Consider the following 24559-nt stretch of genomic DNA (forward strand, 5'->3'; position numbering starts at 1 on the left):
TGAGGTTACTGATTGCATTTTAATTGTTAACATCCTTTGTCTCGAACAAGAAGAAGAATTTTTGTATCTGGGAAGCATGTTTTTAAGAGATGTAAGAGTAGAAAACGATGTTGGAAAGATAGTAAATGCGGGCAACAAAATAAACGGTGCAATAAGCACAGTAATTGCCAATAAAAATATGTCAATCAAGTTTTAGTCCGAACGTTTCTGTATGGAAGTGAAACATGGAACTGGCAGAGGAAGGATGAACGCGGTCGAATGTGTGGTAAATCAATGTATGACAGGGTTTCGAATGATGAAATCAGGCGAGCGTGTAAATCTGAGTCAGGTATAATTGATAAAATTATGAAAGGGTCTCTGAGATGGTTAAGTCATGTAGAATGAATGGATTACGAAAAAATGGTAAAACAGGTATATATGGCAAGAATGAACGGTAACTTGGGACGAGGGCGACCAAGGAAGACGTGGCATAGTAAGATAAACCAAAATCTTAAGTCTGGTCATGTCAAAAGCAGGCAGAACCGAAGGGCATGTATGACAATATGTATGAATGTGGAAGAAACTGGAAATGTATTCCAGGATAAATGTGTGAGGTGGTCCATTCTCTCTGCCTACCCCTAATGGAAAGTGGTGTGATGGTAATAGTAGTAGTAGTAATAAAATAATTAAAATTCCGTTCAAATTCTGCGAGTAATAAATTGAGGGGGTAGTTATCTGAATAATTCTCAGAATTTACTGAGATAGCGGTAGTAATATTGTGTTTAAGCTCCAAGTGAGATTTTCCATAAAGGCGCATAGCGAACCATTGCCAGGTTTTAACGCCGGGCACAATTAAAAGTTGGAGATACATCTTCAGCCCTTTCAAAACACAGCTAAGGCAGCTTTTAATTATTAACCCTTTCAGTACCGCCGCTCTACTCCCGGAGCACGCTCAGGAGCCGACAAAAACTTAATTACGCGCCGCAAAAAATGTTTACTGGCGGGAATGACAGCCTTTAAATGGGAACTGGGGCTGTTTTTGTCGAAAGCCTCGCCAAAGTACGCACTGGGACACAAATGGAATAATAAATACGCTACTATGATGGAAACGCTACCTAGAAATCCCCACCCCCCGGCTAAAGCGAATCATGTGCGATCAATCGAATTATATAACTGAAGAAAAACAGGGTAATATGAATGGAATTACTTGGGTTTTATTATTATTTGTGCCAACTTTAAAAATTATATTAAAATGTTTTATTTTCGACCCCAAAACGAAACTTTCTAAGATTTTTTAGGTCATTGCCTAGTGGGTGAAATAATTCAGTAAGATGAATCTTACCCTCATAAATAAAGATTTCAGCCCTTTTACTTAACAGAAATCAACAGGTGGAAGAATTAAAGAAATAGGGGTGTTCAATCATAGTTGTATACTGTGTAAAATGGCTACCTAAACCAGCCTGTAAACGCCCAGATTTTCAAAATCCTTCATTAAAATAATTTTTACCTTTGTTGTAATACTTGAAATTTTCTATTCATTATCTTGGTATTGAAAAGACACAAGTAATATTCCTTATATCTCTGTAACATTTTTTTACAATGTTTGTGTAGTGAGTGTTCTGACGAAGAGGCGAGTACGTCTCGTAACCGGTAGACATAAAAGTAGGTAATTGGTTAAATACTAATATTTACTAACATTTAACCACCTAGTTAATGCTTTTAACATAAATAATAATATTTATTTATGCATATAAAACATATTGACTTTCAATCGAAAATGTATAGAATTTCTCAGTTTCTCCCTAAATACTTTGCGTACCGGATGCAGTCGGCAGGGTGACAGCTAAATTTCCCCCTTGTTGAACATAATATTATGTTGAGGTAGGTACATTGTGTAGTATTCATGCACAACTAACTTATATTCAGAATCATGACTTGCCACGTCGAGTCTGTTTTCATTTTCTCGTATTGTTCATTACTTTTGCAGCATTATTTATTATCAGGAAGTTGCGATCTCCGTCAATTTAACCCCTTTCTACGAATCATATGCGTTTGCCATGAAATCCTTTCTGTCCATCCACCGAATCCCCTATTCAACCCTTCAGGAGGGGCGAGGAACATGTTTATTTCGCAATTTATGGCTATTGTAACGAATACAATTTTACCGTGGATTTGCTAAATTTAAGCAAAGTTGATTATTATTCTCGTATGTTTGATACAAGTTTTGTATAAAACTTTTCAAAATTGCGCTTAAATATTTTATATGGCGTTGCTGCAAATGTCGACGAATTTTTGGTGAGCTTTGACGCTATCGAGTATCTGCATCATTTCCTTTCTTTATTATATTATTATTTTATTTTATAACTTACATTACGCTTTTTTTGCGAAAATCACCTCAAGGGCGCTATACAATAAAAAAATATCCCAGCACTTCTTACAGCTACAGAGCTCATGGACGGTTGGGATTCTAGTTCCTCGTCCCAATTATTATATATTACAATTATAACATATAGGACCTAGATTAGCACGTCTTATAGCTACAGAGCTAATTTATAAAAATAGAAGCTATATTACAGAAAGTCTTGCTGCACTGAACGCATGGACGGTTGGAATTCTGATCCCCATTTACAAAATGTATGTATTTGATAACATTTACCAATTTAAGCTAGATTACCGATCATCCTGCAGCTACAGAGCGCATGGACGAGTGCAATTCTTTAAACTTAAAATGAAAATATTTGCAAAAATAAACATTGAGCAGGATATTTAATTTGTCAAGCCTTCATGCTGAAAAGTAAATAATGAAAAATTAAACAAATAAAGCACCGTTTCAACACTATGGATAGCAAAAAAAGGAAAAATATGCGAAGGATAGCTTTCGTAAATTGTAGGTATTTACCGCTGCACGTGAGGCTAACAGGCTGCTTGCTTATTCCTGGAAGATGGTTGATGCCCATATGTATTAACCGAATGGAGATATGATGCATATTGTTTCAATGACTTTGTGTCCATTTTGATTTGTATTGTTTTGTTTTATGAACGCAATATTCCCGCTCAACTTTTTATTTTTTATATAATTATTAGACAAACGCGTAAATGAGAGTGGTTTCAGGATTGACGTATCATTTTTTATCTTATTAGAAAGACGGTTTTTAATATATTATGTATTTATACTTACATCAATATTAACTTATTGATGTACAATAAAACCATTGTTAGAAATTAATTTTAACGTCAATCGCAACCAAACTTTTGCATTGTCTAGATTTCCAAAGATGCACTGCTGACAATTAGATGCCTTAGTACACCACACTTAAATTTATCTTAGCATTTATCAATTTCATTTTTAACAGATATTATATTTCAGCCCGCCTCATGGTGTAGTGGTCAGCGCTTTTGCCTACCATGCATGTGGTCTCGGGTCGATCCCTGACATGATTGACATGAAATATTTATTTGAAACTGTGTTCTTACACTTGAATATTTCATAGTCCCTGGAATGGCACCTGAATCATAAGACTGATCACTTTACCTCCGTGTAATCAATAAATGATCAAGATACGCTGCGATTGATGTACCAATGCAGTGCCCTATGCACCATTAAGTATGGCAAAGGATTGATTTATGAAATATTTGTTTTTTAAGGTGATTCTTAAAGAAAATATGAAACTAATTATCTACAGGTGGTATTTTATCATTTTTTTATTGAGAAATGCCATTTTTACGCTTATTTTCAATGGAAATTTTACAAAACTGGGTTTTCGGAAACTTAACACTATATTATTGTAATAAATTCATAACAATATAATTTATGTTTTTTGCACAAAATGGTGTACAAAACAAACAATAAAATAAGTTATTTTTTGTTATGTACACCATTTTGTGAAAAGGACCAAAATATATTGCTATGGTATTTGTTACAATCGTTGTCATAGCAATATATTTAGCTAATAATACGATATAATAGATATAGAAATTGAAGAAAAAAAAATTGGCTCAGTTTCATAGTCTATGAACAAATAAAAAAACCACCGAACTTCCTCATTGTGTATTGTGCGTAGTATTATTATTCATTTAAAGAGATTTGTAGACATTTTCCATACTTTAATTCAGTTATTTTTCTCATTTATTATTCATATTTTTAACATGCAAAATAAAAAACTAGTATTGTGTGCTAATAAATACAACGTTTATTATTCTATACGTGTTAAAGAAAGGTGTTTATCAACACCATCTAGATGGATGTTTAAAAATTCATTCATATAAAGATATATATTACAAAAAAAAATAACTTATCCCTAACTCTATGAGTCCAAAAGCCATGTGTTGAGTTGGGATACAACATAATGGAAAGTGGAAGCATGCATATTATAAAAAAATACTACAAATATAAATTATTACACAAACATAAATTTCAATAAACATCTAGATAACACGCTTCATCGTCATCATCGTTCCCTTTCCGCACCTAATGTCGTATCTTGATCATTTTTGTTACATGAAGGTAAGCTGATTAGTCTTACGCTTCAGGTACCAGTCCAGGGACTATGAAAGATTCTAGTGTGAAAACACCCATTTAAATAAATATTTCACATCAACCATGTCGGGAATCGAACCCGAGACCTCTTGCATGGCAGGCTAACGCGCTGACCACGTGGCCGACTTAATAGTACTACATATAAATATGAGGGCATTAGAAGCAAAGATAGCAAACTCCCGTTTTGGTGTTTTCGAGAAAAATAACAAAAACTGCTACCCTAATGCCAAAGAGAGTCTTCATGTTAGAAGTGTTATTTTCACTGAACTGAAACCTGAAGATGCTAATAAATGAGCTTTAATAGAAACACGAATTCAAAAAACTTTCTTGATATTTGTATGGTACGGCCATTTTGAAAATTTAATTCTCAAGCCTGTCATTGGTCGAATAACATGGCTGATGGATATTGCTATGTTTGCTTAACACTATTTTCAAACAATCAGAAGTATGATTTTAAACTACGTTTGCAACTCAACTCACGATTTTTATAAAAATAAAGTTGATAAGCTATAGAATGACATCAAAACCAAAAAAATATTTTTTTGGAGGTGGCTATCTTTGCTTCCAATGCCCCCAAATCTATGTAATGTCTCGCAGCAGTACAAATCATACAAACAATTTCATCGAGGTGCGTATATAAATTAAAAATCGTATGTAATCATAACAATGGGATTCCAATTCGATTTGTCAATAAAAGCCTATTATTTCGTTTCCAATTATTGGCTACTCAGGTTTCAAATCGATTTTTTACATTCGCCGAATGGAAATGTAAATTTCTGTTTGTCCCGGCGCGTTTTGCGGTCGACATGACTCACTCCAGTGACCCCCTCGCTAACGGCATTGATTGCTGCTGGCGGCCAGTATTAGGGGTGTGTGTGCGGGAGGGTAGGAGGTAGGATGTCCTCCTGCCTGTAATGTCGTGTCCGTACATCGGTCGAACGTTGGCGTTCAACGCGAAGCTCTGCGGAGCCCTTCCACGAATTGGGCCCGCGGGAGGTTAAGGGTTAGACAACCCTAAATACTTGTGACAAATATTGTACGTTTATTGGGAACTTTGTCCATAAGAGAGCAGCTCTGAAACCTCAGTTTAGCTTCATAGTATTATCATCGTTGGTGAGTTGTACTTGTGTTGAATTTTTTGATTTGTTTGAACCAATCGACGGGTAATTAGATTAATCCTTATAGATTGGTATATAAACAAGTATTTAAAAAGTAAATTAAATTAAGATATAAAAAGCATGATCAAAACATAAGTTACATATATTTTTAAAGCTTAGAGTTATTTAATCGACGGATCAATTGAAGATTGTATATAATGGTCTAGTACAGTCAATCATTCAATAAGCAATAGTTAGATGGGAAGGGGCTTTAAACGCTCATCTTAGACCCTTAAATTGTCTTAATTTTTTTTAAAATTAAAATAATACTATATAAACCATCCTTCTTCTCAACTACCGAACTGTTCAAGAAATTTAATGTTTTAAGAGTGGAGGATATCTACGGAAAGTGTTGTATGCTTCAGGTGCATAAGAAGAGCCTTCCACCGGACCGTATTTTATTATTTTTATTAGTTTTTTTTTCCATACGTATATTAACATATAATTTTAATTAAAAAAACACACTTTAAACAATACATTTTAAAATTAAGCTATAACATAATTTAGAAAAAAATATTACGGGAAGGTTAAGAACAGGATGCCTCGCTCTACAGAGAATTAAAACTACTACGGCCAAACATCATTATACTTTATTGGACGGAAGCTTTTCAATAATTTTCCACAAAATCTACGTCAAGAAATAAATTACGGAAAATTTAAGGATAGATTAAAGCTTTCTGGCATAATTAACATTGACTTTTTTTTTTAATAATGATATTTGTATAATATGTGCCTTTGCAAATAAATACATTTTGAGTTTCTATTTTTCTTTTGTGTCAAATGTTCTCAATTTTCAAATTTGTTTAATTTTTTTATGATATTATTTTGTTTTGCATTTTTCGTTTCTTTTTCACATTATTTTGTAAACTTGCCAAACACAAGAGACAGACTCTTTTTTGGCAAGTTCTATCTTAAATGTTCCATTTTTTTATTGCACGTATTGTTTTTTATGCTAATCAAGGTTTTTAAAAAACATATAGTAAACAATTTAATATAAGAAAATAAATAAAATTGTAATTATTATCAGAGTGACAAGAGACGAGACATTATTGCCTTGTCGGTAAATTTAATCTTTCAAAAAGTGAGCTTATTATTTTTCTTTCGAATAACTCTTCGCTGTCGTAATACATCGACCGAGCTGTCTTCGGAGACTTCATTGTAAAGCCTAAGCATTCTTGGCATAGGCGACAAGAAGCCAGTGTTGATTCTATAATTTCCCACAGCAAATAAAATGTTGGTACGAGTGGCGCGATTCGGAACATTGATGTTAATTTGGAATAAAATATCTTGAGCATCCATCTAACCGGATAAAATTTTATAAAAAACTATTAATAATTTATTTTATTTCATTTATTATAAATACGGCCTAAGCCAATTACAACAGTTACATGATAAAAAACTAATATATAAACTAAGAATATCCAGCACTTGAAATTCTTTGAAGAGGTATCACTCGGGTATCGGTATGGTTTTTTTAACATAACTCTTATCACTGATTTTTGAGCTATAGCTGCTAAAGCCACAGTCGTTTTAGTGCAGCTTCCCCAGCCAATCAGACCATACGTCAGTATTGAATTTACCAATCCATAGTACAATTATTTTAGTTCTTTAATCCTTAATCCTTCTTAAAGGTATGAAAAAATTAATCAAACGTTTTATTTTATTAGAGATTTCTTCAGTTTGTAGGTTCCATCTCATAAATTTATCTATTTTCAAACCCAAATATTTTACACTAGTGACATTTTCCAATATTGTACATTTACAATTTATATTATTGAGATGATTACGTTTATATTACTTTAGGGTTTTCTTAATCGTAAATTTAACAAAGCTACGACATTTTTATTCATCTAATGGATGAATTTCTTGTTGAAATAGCCACAAGACGCCATTTTAAAATATTTTACATATCAAATTCAATAAATAAATCTGAACCACATTAATAAGCTAATGCACATGCATTCGTTGATTATAATTTATATCGGCCAATTGACATCAAACCGTTCGGTGTATATAAATGTATGATCGTTTTATTAGCATGTTTTTGGAGAGATTGGGAACCAAAAAAATATCATACCCATCATTTATCGAGCATTAAATTTTCGTCAATTTTTCGTATCCCCCAAGAAGTTTGTTATTCTGTGATGGTACCCTCCTTTCAAATCTGGTTCATATAATAATTTCCATCAAAGGCCTCGCTCGGTCGGGTGAGAGCACATTGCTCACAAGGCGAAGAGAGAGAGAACCGTGCCATGTTCGTAAGCTTCGCGTATTTATACCCACTTTACGATCCCGTCGAACGAAGGACGATAAAATATAACCTCGTGTAATATGTATTAAAATTCATTACTTTCATATTTTTTTCTGTTAGAGGAATTTTATTTGATTAATCGATATAGTAGACGAGAAATCTAACGCAGCCAGTGGCCTTATGCTGTATCTAATTCGTTTCGTAAAATCATTCGTATCGTATGAGAGGGAACGAGAGCGGGTTTGATTGCGTTAGAATGAGGACGGACGAACGAACGAACTTACGAAACGAAATTGTGACAGAATAAGCCTGCTGTGCAGAGGCTCTAGCATAAATACACACATACTGCTCTATCAAATCTTATCAGATACACGAGCCGCAAGATATTTTTTTTATTAATTCTATTAATTCTATTTTTATTAATTTAAAAGATATTATGAATGTATAGTGCTCATAATATTTGGCGTTGTATGAGGGGATAAGGTCGATAGTATCATATTCGCTGGTAATTTGAGTTTTCCTTCTAGTTTGTGTACTAACGAACCCACAAGGAACCATGTTCCGATAATGTAAATTGAGTTAGCGTCGTAACATGACACGCTCAGAACACAAAACGTCTTGGGTCTAATGTACTGATAGGATTACGGATCCACACATCGGTGCTGGGTCACCCTGTTGATAAAATTAAAATAAATTTCTAAATAATTAGTCAAACGGTGACGCATAAGTTAACATTGATCAATATCCAAAAAGTATTTTCGTTCAAAACACTATTAAGGGTCAGATGTTATAATCATCACTTTGCGTCATTCTAACAGGAGCAATGTTACTGATGAAAGAACTGTCAATTCTGTATGGATAGATAGGTAAATATTTATGGTAAACGATGATTGAAACCTCTAATTAATACCATGAGAAGTAAAGGCAGGAACTTACGAAAAAACCCGATCATTTTCATTTGTTCCAAAATTAGATATTTTATTATTGATCATTTTTTTATATTTCTGTATCCCTTCCATGTAACAAACATGATCAAAATACTTGCAATTAGAGTAGGAATGTAGTGCCTTTTGCACCACTGAGTACTGATAAATAAACGATGACGATGATTTTTTTTTCAAATTATTTATAAAGATTTCCAAGTTCATTCCAAGACCACCTTCATCTCCAAGTAATGGCGCAACAACCCCTAACACTTGTATCTTTCCACACAGAAGGTCCCTTCCAGTCTGACGCGCTCCTGGTGCCGGAGAGCTGCCTGTTCGACCACATCCACAACCAGAGCCACTGCTGGCAGTTCGGGCGCTGGAACGTCACGGCGGGTCGGGCTTGCCAGGAGAGGGGGCTCCAGCTCCGGAGCTTCGCCATGCTGCTCCCCTGCGGCATCAGCCTCTTCTCGGGGGTCGAGTTCGTCTGCTGTCCCAAACACTTCAAGGGTAAGTGCCACTCACAGATTATTCTTCACTCCACTGCTGGTTATAGGCCTTTTTCATACCTTTCCATCTTTCTCAGGTGTTTGCTTTTTATAGACATTTCTGCCTCAAAGGCGGCTATATTTTCGGTCCATCTCTTTTGAGGTCTTCCATCGCCTCTCTTAAAGGCCGTTTACACGTGAACAACACAATATTATTTTGTCCCAGGACTCGACCATTTTCCACGTGTAAACAGCAATTTGTAAAACAAAACACTGTTCTGAAACATTGTCACCGAAATAAACGGGTGGGATATCTCCACGGAACAATTATTACCCCCAACACAGCGCGCGGAAAATTTGTAGCTACCAACTTCTGCCAGAAACCTTTTTGATTTTTATATTGAGATAATTATTTTATTGATGTATTTAATATTGCGCAAATGTTAAATTACCAGGACACCGGGTAATGACAGGCCCTGTAAACCACTTAACTTTTATTATACCTTTCTTTAAAATGTTTCCCATCTCTGTTTTAATTTGTTCATATAATATTATCATTTTAAACATGCATAAATTTACTGTAATAATTAAAATTATAATAAAACACTTTGGTTTTAACTACTTATTTATTTAATTACCGACCGGTTTCGCGTGCTCTTTTATAGATTCATTTGTAAGTTATACCACCATGAAGTAGCGTGTAGCAGTTTAAAAACCGTTCGGTAATAAAATAAACAATGTTTTACTTAAATTTTAATATTATAATTAATCGCCACAAAAATATTAAATCTTTTTTTCTTAATACTCTAATTTTACGATCAAATTACTAAATTTACTACTTCTTATCACAAACAAAACTAGTTTATAATGAAGCTTTATAAAGTAAATGCCGATTCCGTAAATAAAATGGGGCATGTTTAGCCCGTAATAATGAACACACTGATGATAATTTGGCCGCTGTATTTGTCGATCTCGCTGACAAATTTCCTTCTAATTTTTCACCTGAGGCTACCGTTCCTATTACATTACATCACGATATCGTGTGAAGAATTCTCTCTTCTGTACTAAGCCAAGGGTCCAACCTTCGTCACGTTGAGTAACTGTTGAGGCACGCCCATCCCTAATTCCGCCTCTCGCCCACAACCCTCACATCCACACTGCGTTCACCCCTTAACACAGAAAGATAAAGATTTTCGCGAGGGACTGTTTTTACCATTTTGTATTTAGCGCCTAGAATTCTCTGCGACAAAACAAAGAAAACATCGTGAAATCCTAACTAAGTTAGATCGATAATATTCATATTTGAAGAACTAACTTATGATTTTACATGTTAAATAATATAACTACGTATTAGTTCGTGTAAAATCACTTAAATAAATTCAATATCCCGACTGGTTTTTGAACATGACTGTTCTTTTGACAAGGCTTAAATATTTTTAATCTTACCAAACAACAAGAAGAAAGTTTTTTGTTGACAGCTTTTTGTATTGTTGTATTTATTTAAGATAGTTGTACAAATAATTTGAACATCTAGTTATACCTTAAATAATAAACAAAATAAATGTCTAAAAATAATTTTAAAAACAAAACATATAATATACAGAGTGTTCTTTAAACCCTGTCACATCCGAAACCACAATGATCAGTATGAGCAAGAAGACATATTGGCAAATTGATTTTCTTTTTTAGAATTAATAAAATTTAAAAAAATAAAATATAAAAAAAGCAAATGGTTGCTTACTTCTGCAGGGGTGAAACGAGGAGGGAGAAGGGAGGAGTCTAACACTGCGCCGCGCTCCCCTCACTTCTCCCCTGCAGAAGTAATCAACCATTTGTTTTTTTAAATATTTTATTTTTAAGATTTTTCTTTGTCCTAAATATTTTTTAAAATATGCATATATGTCTTCTTGCCCATACTGATTATCGTGGTTTCGGATGTGACAGGGTTTAAAGAACACCCTGTATAGTAATATACTATTCATGAATTATAATTGTCAAACGTGTGATTATTTTCTATGAGGTGATAAGCAAATTCAGAAAAGTTTTTATTACTCAAACACCGTACGTGTTCGCATGTATTTAAAGAGTAGGGCTGGCATTCTGAATGAAATTGCGCGCGAAGAGATCGCTCTGTTAGCGTGTGTTTAGTGCGTATACACGCGTTAAACATGCGTTTCTACGCGCGCTTTTGCGTTCAGAATACCGGCCACGGTTTATGTAGCCACTTTGCACATTGTCTGTTTGTATAAAAATTGGAAAATTGTTTTTAGGCCTTGCTTAGTATGTGAAATAATTCAATCAGATGAATCTCTTCACAACCATAAAGGTTTTAGCTTCTTTATGACACTAAAATCAACAGAGGGAAGAGTTAAGGAAATATGGATGTTTAAACGTAGGCAAAATAGTAAATGTTACACAGTGTGTAAAGTAACTATTTAAACCAGCCAATGACAGGCCTTGCAAATGCGTGCCCTTATCTAAAATGTTCTCCATCTCTATTGGAATTTGTAGTTAATTTTAAACTCACCTGACAAATGACACTGGTACATAAATCTATATTTTTGTTAGTTTAATTTTGTTCAATCACTTTGTAGTGTGTTTTTTTTACAATGTTTTTTTAATATGTTTATTTTTTCTTAAAATATTGTTTTTAATTTGTTTTTTAGTTGTATTGATCACTGTTTTAATATTTTGATTGACTTAGAACGGAGTAAATAGCCCTACTGTCTGTTCATTATTGCAAGAATTTCCAAATAAGCAAACCAGTCGTGTGGTACCCGACGGAGAATAGTCTATTTTACACGTAGCATCTTAATCTCAACGGCATTGTAAAATTATAGTGGATTGACATTTATAAGATTCTTTAGTATCTATTTAATTTTGAGAATATTTATGTTTTTTTGTAAAACTCCATCGCCAACGACTTAAATAAAAATATCAATAAAAAAGCCTTAGTTAATATATTATTAAAAAATATATATTTTACCATTCTTATAATTTACCCAAATATTTCAATTTTGGTGACCATTTTCAATGAGTTGCAAATAACTCACTATCAGAAAAAGGAAATCAAGTTGGGGTCGAGTTGGGTTCTCGAACCTCGGACCTCTGATCCCCGAGTCCGCAACACTAGCCACGGAACCACAATCCGATTCAAATAATTCAAACAAACTTAAGAAACGAGATTTAAATAATAATTTTATCAAAATCATTATTTAATTTTGGCGAGTACTCTCAGGTAAAAATCCTGCTAATGGAAATCGACTGGAGATTAGTCAGTCTCGTGGTGTATTGGTTATTGCGTTTGCCGGGCATTCAATTAATCAATAATTGTAAAACAATAAATATCGACCCACCGTATTGTATTTTGTCATGCCGTGTAGATTTTTGCCGTGGTTTGAATTGGGCCAATCATGCGATATCACGCAGTGGGCTCGTGGTTTGCACGTGCACATCAGTCCAGTCTCCGCGAACGTACAGAAGTTAGACAGTCAAAGCAACTTTGTATATAATGATTTTATGTATATTATATAATAATAAATCAATAAAATATGTTATCAATAAAAAGATTTTCAGTTGGTTTTTAATTAATTATATTCTTAAATCTTGGTGTCTCCTTTATTTTTTATTTATCGTTGCGTACATTATTCGTAAAATCTAAGCTTTATCGTTCTAGCATTATTTAAATAACGAATGAACCTAGTCTGACCACGTGCATTGTTTATAGTTCACGTACTCTTGAATTCGTGCTGCTGAAGATATACGAGAGCATTTTGTACCTGTATAATGTACAAGTCTGGGTTTATTTCTAATAAAATAATTCATAAATGGCAATGCACTCTATTTTAAGTATAAACGTTCGCCATCGATTCATTCTAACTGCGATTTTCACGCGACCTTAATGGAAAATAGTGTTTGATCATTTAATTCATTCCTTTATATTGTTTTATGAATAGCAATAATTTTTCTTTATTTGTTTTCCTACCATGGCGTCAAGCATGGTAGACAAAAGCACCAACTACTACAGTAGCTATCAAGTACAAAACATTCTTACAAAATTGTGATTCTTTTTCACACTTATCGCCAATAGGGTAATATCACTTTTTTAAACAATTTAAAATCAAATAAGGGTAATACTATCGAGTATACAGCACGAAAAATATGTTTATGTTTGTAATATTAAATTCCGGCGAAAACGTTTCATTTCATCGGCAACGCCCCTAATACGTCACGATACGGTTAATTTTTTAACCTTGTTTGTCACATTTTACATTGAAATAGAACGTCGTCACGAATCTTGACGTCACATTTGTCAAAGTTAAGCATGTCACGTTTTTGTGGAGACGGCTTTTTTAACAATTTTTTTAAAAATTATGAATGAAAACATTTTTCCACAAAACCCATATTTATTTTGAAAATACGATTATTTTCAAAATACGTTTCACATCTTTTTATCAATATTCGTGTACGTGATATATTCCTGTTGCGGCGAATCTTTGTTATGATTGTTATTTGGTTATTTCGCAAGCCCAAAGCAACAGTGAGATATCTCTGGAAAACATTTATTCTACGATACTCGGACTTTGAGGTCTAACGGATTAAATTATTTGAAGTAGAATATGAATACTATATTTCATACATAGTTTAACTATCTAAACTTTAATATTTTATTATTTGAAAACATTCATTTGTTTAATTTATTAAAATACCAGCATGTGCATCTCAAAATTAGAAAATTTCGAGTTTATCTCACTGTGTCTTTGGACTAGCGATTTGTTACTCAAGAGCAAAACATAGTCTTACGAATCTTCGTCATGATCGAAAAACAACGACGCATGTTATTTTCTTCAATTTACATGAGAGTGGATTAATTTTTTTGACGCTTTGTGTCACAATTTGATTAGTACAATGTATATCATTTGATACTTGGGTTAGTTATATTTATTTTTTATTTCAAACCTTGAACATAAAGCCTTTATATAACCTTTTCATAAGAATCTTAATGTCTCATTTTTCGCATATCCGTCGTTCTACGATCACGACGAAATTATTTTCCAAGGAGCACCTTTTATGAGTATATGTACATATTTATTTGGTTTAAAAACAATTATAAATAGTATGTAATAGAAATATTCTTATAAAAAATACTACTTATTTTTCATCAATTACGTGTAAATACTAATAAAATACGTATTTAAATCAAATTAGCAATATAAATTATTAAAATTTATCATTGTAAAAAAATACTTATTTAAATAATATAAAATATATCTTATATGCACATGGAAACATTAATAAAATACACATTTAAATTTAATTAACAATATAATTGATTAAAATTAAATTTTTGTGAAAAATTCGTTCATTAATATAAAAATAAAAAAAAACAATAAATAAAATACTATTAAAATGTGCATCGAATTAAGACTAGCATTGTAAGTTAACAAAATTTAAATATTGTTGAAATGAAAATATTAATATACAAATGCATATTGTATATACTTCTTAAACCTACACAATCCAGTTTCAAAAATGTCGATATCCTACGTATTCAATGCTGTTGTATAAACCGGGACCTGTTGGATTGTAGGCAAACGCGCTGACAACTACATCACAAGGCCGACTAATTCATATTATATTTAACCTTTCACGTATGTCAATTAAATATGCATTTTTTTTACAAATATGCAATTTCAAATAAATCTTAAATTTACCGTACTAAATTTAAGATTATTTTTTTAATTGTCATTATCCCTAAATTCGTCTTTATTTTTTCCCTGCTTGTGTTGGTAGTCGACTTAACACCGAAAATTATATTTTCTATTTGTTTTTTTGTTTTAAATTGAATTCCTGTCACCCTAAATGATCTTTTAGCATATTTTAAATGCATTTTACTAAAATTAAACTAGTTTGTTTGTTTAAACGCATATTGAAGGATAATAATAAATTTTGCATAAATTTTCTCTATTTATTATTGATTTCGAGCCCATAATTCATTTAAAATAAACGTCAAATAATTAATAATTCTAAATATTTTTTTAAGTCCTGTGATAAGTGCTGCAGACTCACTGATCAGAAGTCTGACTTTGGATCCCGACTCTACCCCAACATAATTCCAATTTTCTATTTGTGAGTAATTTCGGCCTCGTGGTGTAATGGTCAGCGCGTTTGCCTACCATGCAAGAGGTCTCGGGTTCGATTCCCGACATGGTTGATATGAAATATTTATTTAAAATACTGTTTTCACACTAGAATATTTTATAGACCCTGGACTGGTACCTGAAGCGTAAGACTGATCGTCTTACCTTCATGTAATAAAAATGATCAAGATACGCTGCGAATACGATCAATGCAGTGCCCTATGCACCATTCGGTGCAGAAATAGGATGATGATGAGTTATTTACATCTCGTTGAAAACGGCGCCAAAATATAAATATTTGGGTAAATTACAATAACGCAAATATTTCTTTAAAAAAATACTAATTAAAAAATGTTACTTTACGGATTATAACATATTTTTATTTGTAAAGGTGTGAAAGGGTTAAGTGAAAAACACATTTTTTGGTTGGTTACCCGTGTTGCTGTTTATATTATTAATATTTTGATCCGTAGAATACCTGTTTAGATTATCAATAATAATATCAAGCGCCACGTTTGCTGAAGATCGGCATTAAACATAATATTTTGCCTACCGAAGCAACGTTGAAATTTCACTACCCCTTCTTCGGTGGAGGCCCTTCTAAAGCGCCAATATTTACCCCGGACATTAGAACGGAAGGCATCCTAACGGGAAAATTAATCACATCCGATTGCGAAGATCCAATTCATAGTTATAATTCAGTACACAGGGCAATAATATGGCGTGTGTCTGAAATTTACGGCAGTCTCAGCATGGGCCAAATCAAACATTTACGATTGGAGCTATCAAACCCCCCTTTGGGCATACGCTCCCAGTGTTTAAACTTTGGGCACTCAATAACCATATCCGTTTGACTGTCGGTACCCCGCAAATAAACTTATCGTAAAAAGTGCCTACCCAATAGCGGACATCAATAGTGCCATCGTTTTTGCTTAGCCAGAAATTTTGACCTTTTCAGCAATCGCTTCCTGAAACCGGAAATCATTAAAACATTTCACGAACATGTGTTCCCGTTTAAAATGGGTAGACTTTAAATTATCATGTTTTTTGTTACAAAAACGCAAAAACTTCATTTCATTAGTTACCATTCTTGTTAAAAATACACGCCATTCAATCTAATATTGTTTTTTTTTTATTGAAAAATACTAGCATTCTTATAATTTACCCAAATATTTTAATTTTGGTGACCACTTTCAACGAGTGTCAAATAACTCACTCTTAGAAAATGAAAATCAAGTTGGAATAGAGTAGGGTTCGAACCTCGGACCTCTAATCCGTGCCTCCGCTACGCTAGCTACGGGACCACAACCCGATTCAATATCAATATTTCCTAAATAAAGTTCTGGTTTAATCTAATTAGATATTCGTATCAACGCTGGAAAGGAAAAAGTTACCAAGCGATATGTAACAACTTTACAGAAGAGCTTAAATGATTTTTTTTTAATTAATGAAAAAAATCTCATACAGACTTATTACGTTGGGGGATTCCTAAATAATTAAAAATACGACATTCTTTATTAATTAAAAAAAATATTTATATATTTGATTGGCTCTTCCGTAAAATTGCTACATGTCGCTTAAAAAATATGGGAACTAAATATATTAAAAGTATTTACTTATTACAAGTATTTACTTACGTATTTACAATCATAGTAAACCATTAGAAACTATTCAAAATTTTATATTAAAAATAATGCTTCACAAAAATCGCACTTTTCCCTCTTTCCAATTGTTCCAAGAAGCTAAACTTTTAGATGTTAGACAAATATATTGTTTTCAATGTTTAAAATATATATTTCAGAACCAAAATTTATTTACAAGTAATTCAAATAGATCAAGTCAAAGCAGGAATCGTGTGTTAGAAATACCTCATTGCAAAACGAGGCTTGCACAGAGACATGTATATTTTATAGGCCCAAAAAATTTAATTCTTTTTTTACTGATAATATTTCATTGATTCAAAATTTTCCTTCTTTTAAAAAACAGCCACTATCCTGGATTCAAACTAAAGATATGAACTCTTTTTTTCTATGATTTATTTTGTTGCCCTTTAATAACAAGGAATATGTTTGTGTTTTTTAAAAATATTTTTTATTTCCTTTTTTAATTACTAAAGAAAAAAATACCATATTATCTTTTACAGAATACTTTATTTTTTCTTTCTCATGTTATACAAAATTATTATAACTGTCCATTATTTATTTTAGGAGCGAAAATTCATTAACAGGCCATGCTTTTGTGGGATTTTTTTGTTTACTATTTTTCTATTAATATGTACTTCATTGAAATGTAATTATGCTTTATTTTTTTAATACTCTGTTTTATTATTATGTTTATTGTAAAAAAAACAAAAAAATGAATAAAAAAAATAAAAAATTGTGGAGTTTTCTTTTGTTAATACGTATTTTTTACTATGTCTTTAAGAAACTTGATAGAACAGTTTGATAAAAACCTTCGTTTTAAATTAAAAATTCATAACGTATTTTAGAAATTCATTAAAACGTTCATTTAAAATTTCATTTAAAATTTGACAAGAACAAAGACATCACTCCCTATTGAATTTAAACTTTTCCTATTATTTTTTCACTATCTTACTCACTTCACCTGGCTCGTACGAGGATACGAAAAAATCCAATTATTTTTCCAATATGATTGGCTATAGGCCATCCAATCAGAGAGCTTACCGGCTCGTGACGTCAACAGCAACCCGCTTAATTTAATTAATTATGTAAGAGTACTATGGACTGTGTGTTGTGCTGTATTATGTAATTCGCCCTTTAATTTTCCCACATCACAAATAATTTATAATTATTATATAGGTGGTGATTTAATATTATTAGTTGTGAGGATTTAGGAAGTTAATTACGCGATCAAATTCTGTTATCTCAAACTTAATGTAAAACTTCTTCGATCGATTCTTTTTTACGGGCACTTATTTAAAAAAACTTTGCGTTTTTGTAAGTTTATTTAAAATTTGGGAATATTTATTAAAACTTTATCGAGGACACCATTACTTCGTAAATATATTCTTAAGAGTTCAAGTCAGTCTTACGTTAGGATGACTCAAATCTCAAATGATATTAAATAAAAGAGGATGCAATATAAATGAAACACTCTTTGTAAATTACACAACTTACAAAGAAGTCAAAGGTCGTAAGTTTAAGTGACAAAATACCAGTAGAAATAAGAGTAGAAACAATTCGGGTTGTCCCGTGGCTAGTGTCGCGGACTCACGGATCGAAGGTCCGAGGGTCGATCCCCACTCTACCCCCCCAACTCGATTCCCATTTTTAATAGTGAGTTATTTACAACTCGTTGAAAATGCCCCCTAATATTAAAATATTTGGGTGAATTATAAGAACGCAAAATGACAAAAAAAACGTAATTTAAAAAAAATCGAATCCATAAATATATGTATAATCAGATGTATATACTCTAAGTGTATAATCCAATTTGAGTTAATTTAGTACATTCGTAAAATTATGTATGTACTAGCTTAAGATTAAATAAATTAAATACTTGTTGCGCTTAGTACCCTACAAGACGCCACTTAGCTGCAGTTCACTTTTCAACTTGTAAATGATCATGAGTGTGCACATTTGTTTTACTACCGCTCGTTTAACTGATCTTTATTTTTGGTTATTTTTCTTCTGAAATTATTATTTGGTATTTTTTTAAAAATTTTAAATAAATTTTTTAAAACTATAATTTCTCGCGTAGTTTTTCAAACTACGAGTAGTATGCAATTTTTTTCCCTAACTGTTATTATTAAATTAACCTTATAATCTTTTTATAGTTTTTCAAGCCTTTAGTCCTAAAACCAATTGGATTACTGGCTTTTACAATCCATACTTCCTTAGAAAACATTTCTAAGAAGAAATAAGTTTCAATCTCCACCCGGCACACCATCATGTCTACGACATTCTGCATCTAAATCTCATTCAGATGTGCCAAAAAATAACGATTTATTGATTATACTTTTGACACACTTAACAACTAGTTCCACTTATTTAACTTTATATCATTTTTGTAAAATAATTATTACACCATCCGATCATTGTTTCGAGCCTAACCAAATTTTTACAATTATCTTTTAATTGCCGCCTGCCATTATTATTGTTAACCGAGTCGGGCGAAATTTGAAATACTGAATTCGACGCTCAATTTGTGTCTTTTTTTCATTTAAAACGTGCAATTAATTTGAATACATTAATCTCTGGATTGGATGAAACAGGCGGAGATAATTGTCCGCCATTTTGAATTCAATGATCCTTTATTTTTATGCGCCCAAAATGGCGGAATTATAAATCAATTTGCCACCCATTTTGCAAAGGATTTATCACATTTTAACGTATGGAAATCAGTAACTGACCTGTCTCATGTCGTTTTCAATAGGATTCGATTAGCATATCGAATCAAAACAATTTTCTCACATTTTTTCAATTTTAAAATTAATTTTCTTAATACAACGTTTTTTTTCCAAATATACGGATATGAACGTTCTTTTTCATAAGTCTTGTATATTAATAATTACAATTTAGTCGTTTTATTTATCAAATGAAGGAAAGCGATTGATCTACCTCAGATGCCGCAAATGAGATTATTTGTAAAATTATTTATTTATACATGCTAAAGAGACACAAAAACAAAGAGATGTCCATAAAAATAACAAAAAAAGGTAAATATTTTTGTAAAAATTCATAATTTTATGCTGCAAATTTAACATAAACGAAAACAGTTTACTTGAGTGAAAAATGAATGAGTTTTAATGAAAGTAACATAGAGTTTTTTTTTTACATGCTTTATTCACTTTTTTAAATATGGGTTATTTGCTTTTGTGAGATAAAAATTGAAAAGTTCATAGCGCTCGTGTCTGTGACGTTTTTGTTTTCCTTGAACTGATTTTTTAATCAAGCTCGTTGAATATTACGTCGGCATAAAGGGTCGTTTGATATTTCCCACCCCCTAGAATATTTCGCCCGCGAAGGGCGAAGTACTCCTATCTGTATGGGATGCTCGTGCCCACGGCAAAGCGAAGAATTTATATTGGTCGACAGGAATCCCGCCGAATTCGCTGCTCGGAATTCATTTCGTCATATTTATTTACGTCAATTTGTGGTAAATCCTGAATTCTGAAGGACTCGTATATCGTCATGTGAAGCCTTTACCTAGACCGTGAATTGTCGCTACTCGCGAGGATTGTTAAATGTCTTAGAATAATGTTTTCAGAATAATTTTTCCGATTAATAAATAATTGACATTATTTTATTTGACTTTGATATCTTCGTACGAAGTTTTGTCTCATTAAACGTATTTCGACAAAACTATTCATCCCTTCTAATGCTGAGCGTCGGGGTCTTTAGGGACATAATATTATTTTATATGTTTTATTTTATTTGTGTTGGTATGCGTGTATTTAACTTAATTTTAATTTAATTTAGAGAAGTTTTCCTCATGGTAAACATAAAAAAATCCTAATATTTATTTTCAAAAACTCTTATTTTTTGTAATTTTATTATTTTTATTTGATGCTTTATCTTCATCTCTGTTGTAATATGTTAATGTAAACAAAAATTTAGACAAACTCAAAATAATGTTGATAAATCCACCTGGTCCATGAAAAAGTATAGAAATTGAAAAAATAACATTTTCAGGCGTTGCCTAGTATGTAGGTGAAATAATTCAATTAGATGAATCTCACCCTCATAAATAAAGGTTTCAGCTCTTTAACTTCACAAACATCAAGAGATGAAAGAATTGAAGGAATATAGATGTTCAAATATGGTTAGAATGGTGAATGTTACACAGTGTGTAAAGTGGCCACTTAAACCAGTCATTGACAGATCATAAGCCCTGTAGATGCCTAGACTTCTATATTACCTTCTCTTAAATGTTATTCATCTTTGTTGTAATATGTTAGAATAAAAATAGCATATAATTTAATTAGATTTTTTTTTTAATCCGGCTCAAGGCACACCGTTTGCCGTGGGACACCGGTTGCGGAGCACTGCCTTACAGACTAGATAGATCGATTCTTCTGAAATTTACGCAAACATGCCAGAGCCAGAGCGCTGGAAGTGTCGATGTTGTTTTACCTCGGTGCGGATAATATTTCACCCAACTTTAACAATTTGCTGCTGATACGTGTATCAACATACGCCAACTTGATGCATGTCCCAAACACAACGCTGTTTACATAAACTCATAATATATATTCCGAAACTGAAGTTGCCGGGTTGCGGAATGACAAACTATGGGAACTCCGACTGCCGTGGTATAAATTAGTAGGGCAAAGCAATTTTGGACCCTATTAACGCTTTAAATTTAGGATCGTGGAATTTCAAATCAATATCTTAAAACAATATATCGAGTTTCAAGCCTCAAATGTGTTATTTTTCCATTTTACTATATTATTTTTAAATCAATATTATTAAGAAGAAAAAATAAACGAATTTGTGATGAACAAGTCAATCGCTGATAATAATAGTATAATATATATATATATTCAACTAGCGGACTCAACAGACGTTGTCCTGCCCGAACTTTGGCTTGCCTGCTATAAGCTTGGAAAAATACTTTTCATTGATAAGTAGGTACCTAGGCGCTTGTTTATGATTAAATTCCAAAACTAAAAATTATTAACATTCAAATATTGAATTTAAGTAGGTACCTAGGTACTTGTTTATGGTTGAATTCCAAAACATAAAATGATTAAATTATTTTTGCAAATGTCAAACTCGGCCCCTCTCACCAACAGGGGGGTTCTTTATTCAAAAAATGCTATTTTTATAAAAGTAATGAATGTCAGTTAATATTTTTTTAGTTTTACCATAAATCCAGGAAAAAGAAATAAATGTGAAGAAATTATAAGGAAAGTAACGAAAGAAATTGATTGGGATCCATAAAAGCGAATGTTGTTTGTAAACATTCAAAAATAAATTTTTTAGTATCCTTCCATTTTTTAGTATATGCGTTCTCGTCGAATGCAACCCGGGTAGGTCGATGAAAAAAATATTTATGCTTCTAATTTTTTTTTTATATTCAATTGAAAATTTTAATATCTACGAACACGCACAATGCGAAGATCTACATTTTGCTGAAAATCGCTCGTAAATCGGTCAAACCGTTTAGGAGAACATCACACGTACAGAAGAAATATATGCATAAGGATTATAAAAACATTACGTACCATTAAAAGAAAAGAAATTCATGTATGAAGGTTACGTTAAATCTGAACTATGTTGTATGATTCCATTATGGGGTATAGGAAATTAATGAGATATAAATAAATTACAACGCCAACAAAACAAAATTATAAATCTGACTTACAACTTACCATGTTTAACTTCAACTCTAAAAGTATATAAAAGACATAAAAATTTAATATACCTGTAAGCGATTAGTGACGCTCAAATAAATTTAAAAATGATATTGAATGAACTTTAGACACGGAATGAAATATTATGACAAAAAACAGTAACGGACATTCACATAATACAAGACCGGCTGAAATGTACTTTATACAAAGTTCAAAAACAAGGAAACGACAAACAATATTCATGAATCAAGGACTTGAAAGTATACAACGCTTTACCCAAGGAAATAAAAAAACAAGGTATAGTCAAAGTCAAAACAGCATAAAATTAGTGTGAATTATTCATATTTAATACATGTAATAAACAAATTAGATAGTACAGTGTCATAATAATATACAAGGGTTTTTTTCTATAATTTATTCTATAGAATCCTCCGTTAATTTTATTTTTAATATATATCTCTTAATGCTCGGCTTTGTTGTTGTTGTGATCTCGTGTTTTAAATTGAACTGCGTTATTTATTTGGCCCACTATTCTGGCGTCCTTAAATGAAATACACAGCGATATTTGTGCCGTTTTCTGTCGACTTCTGACGTCATGTTTTTCTCTGTCCCAGCGATTCGTCCATTTCCTATTTCCCGGGTACCGAACCCAACACCGACGCCGACGCTCCCGGCAAGTCGACCGGATGTAATCAAATCGGAAAACTTCATCCGTTTACCGTCCGTCGCTGCAAGTTGAAATCGGCCAGACGTTAAGGATTTCATTTTAACTCTTATTTATGGCACACGAAATAAATACGTACATAGTTTTAATACCATTTCTAAAGTATTGCCATCATTCAAAACAAAAACTCTTTTGGTACCTGTACGTTTGATTCCTTTAAATATATATATATTTTTACGACATTTCATCCATTCACATGACATATTTTTAAATAGTGTTTATGAAACAATATTAGAAGGAGAAAAATATACATAGAAGTGATGTCCCATCTCTGTTGCAATCAATTTCCTATCATGTCCCCAACCGTGTCACCAGAAGTAAAAAATCTGCTACGTATCAAATCTTTTAAGAACAACTTTTGTTTTGATGCCTCAATGTCCAGAATGTGTAGATTAGTCAATTCGTCATTGAAATTCTTTGGGACAGATCTTTCAATTTTTCGTAGATCTCTTTGCCATTAACACAGTGTGAGTTGAAGATGGATTGGCCGGGTTAGCTCATAATTGTTTATGTTGATCGTGTTCTTAAATATACTGTATACTATTATTTTATTGCCCCTTTTTGTCTTTGCTACAAAGGTTTATGTTATTTTTGTTCAGTTTCTTGTACATATGTTTCTTCATAAAATTGTTGTAATGGGCTGAGACCGTCTATACCAATATATAATAATAACAATAATAAATCATAAATAAAAAAGGTTAACAATATAATAACTAAGAACATTACACAAATCATAACTATTCTAACCTGATCTATTGACATCCATGTCTTCTTTTTGCCAAGAATATATTAGTGATTTTATTTTTTGTTATTGGGCAATGATTTTTTTATATTCTATTATTTTTTTTTCCATTAAAACCAAGATAATAATAGTAATAATCTGACCTCATTTAACAATATACTTTTTAAATATTTTTACATGTGATAATATACAAGGAAGCTTAACATACCGAGATAATTAACAAAAATTTCAGACAGTTTTAAACACGACGTATTTAAGTTCTTATTTAATTACACCTATATTATTTATATTTTAAAA

At 32.1% G+C, this 24559-nt stretch overlaps 1 protein-coding gene across 6 annotated transcripts in view; it reads left to right on the plus strand.

Moving 5' to 3' along the window:
- Positions 1-24559, plus strand: part of Appl (amyloid-beta-like protein) — a 148208-nt gene that overhangs the window by 50427 nt on the left and 73222 nt on the right. For all 6 annotated transcript variants that reach the window (XM_088243460.1, XM_088243462.1, XM_088243457.1 and 3 more), the window contains exon 3: positions 9139-9360. In XM_088243460.1, the coding sequence (XP_088099586.1) occupies positions 9139-9360 (222 nt within the window). The remainder of the gene's footprint in view (positions 1-9138; positions 9361-24559) is intronic.

Source organism: Micrasema longulum, unplaced genomic scaffold (genome assembly GCF_059751315.1).
Source record: "Micrasema longulum isolate JH-2025_06_02 unplaced genomic scaffold, ASM5975131v1 h1tg000212l, whole genome shotgun sequence".
NCBI classification, from domain to species: Eukaryota; Metazoa; Arthropoda; class Insecta; order Trichoptera; family Brachycentridae; genus Micrasema; species Micrasema longulum.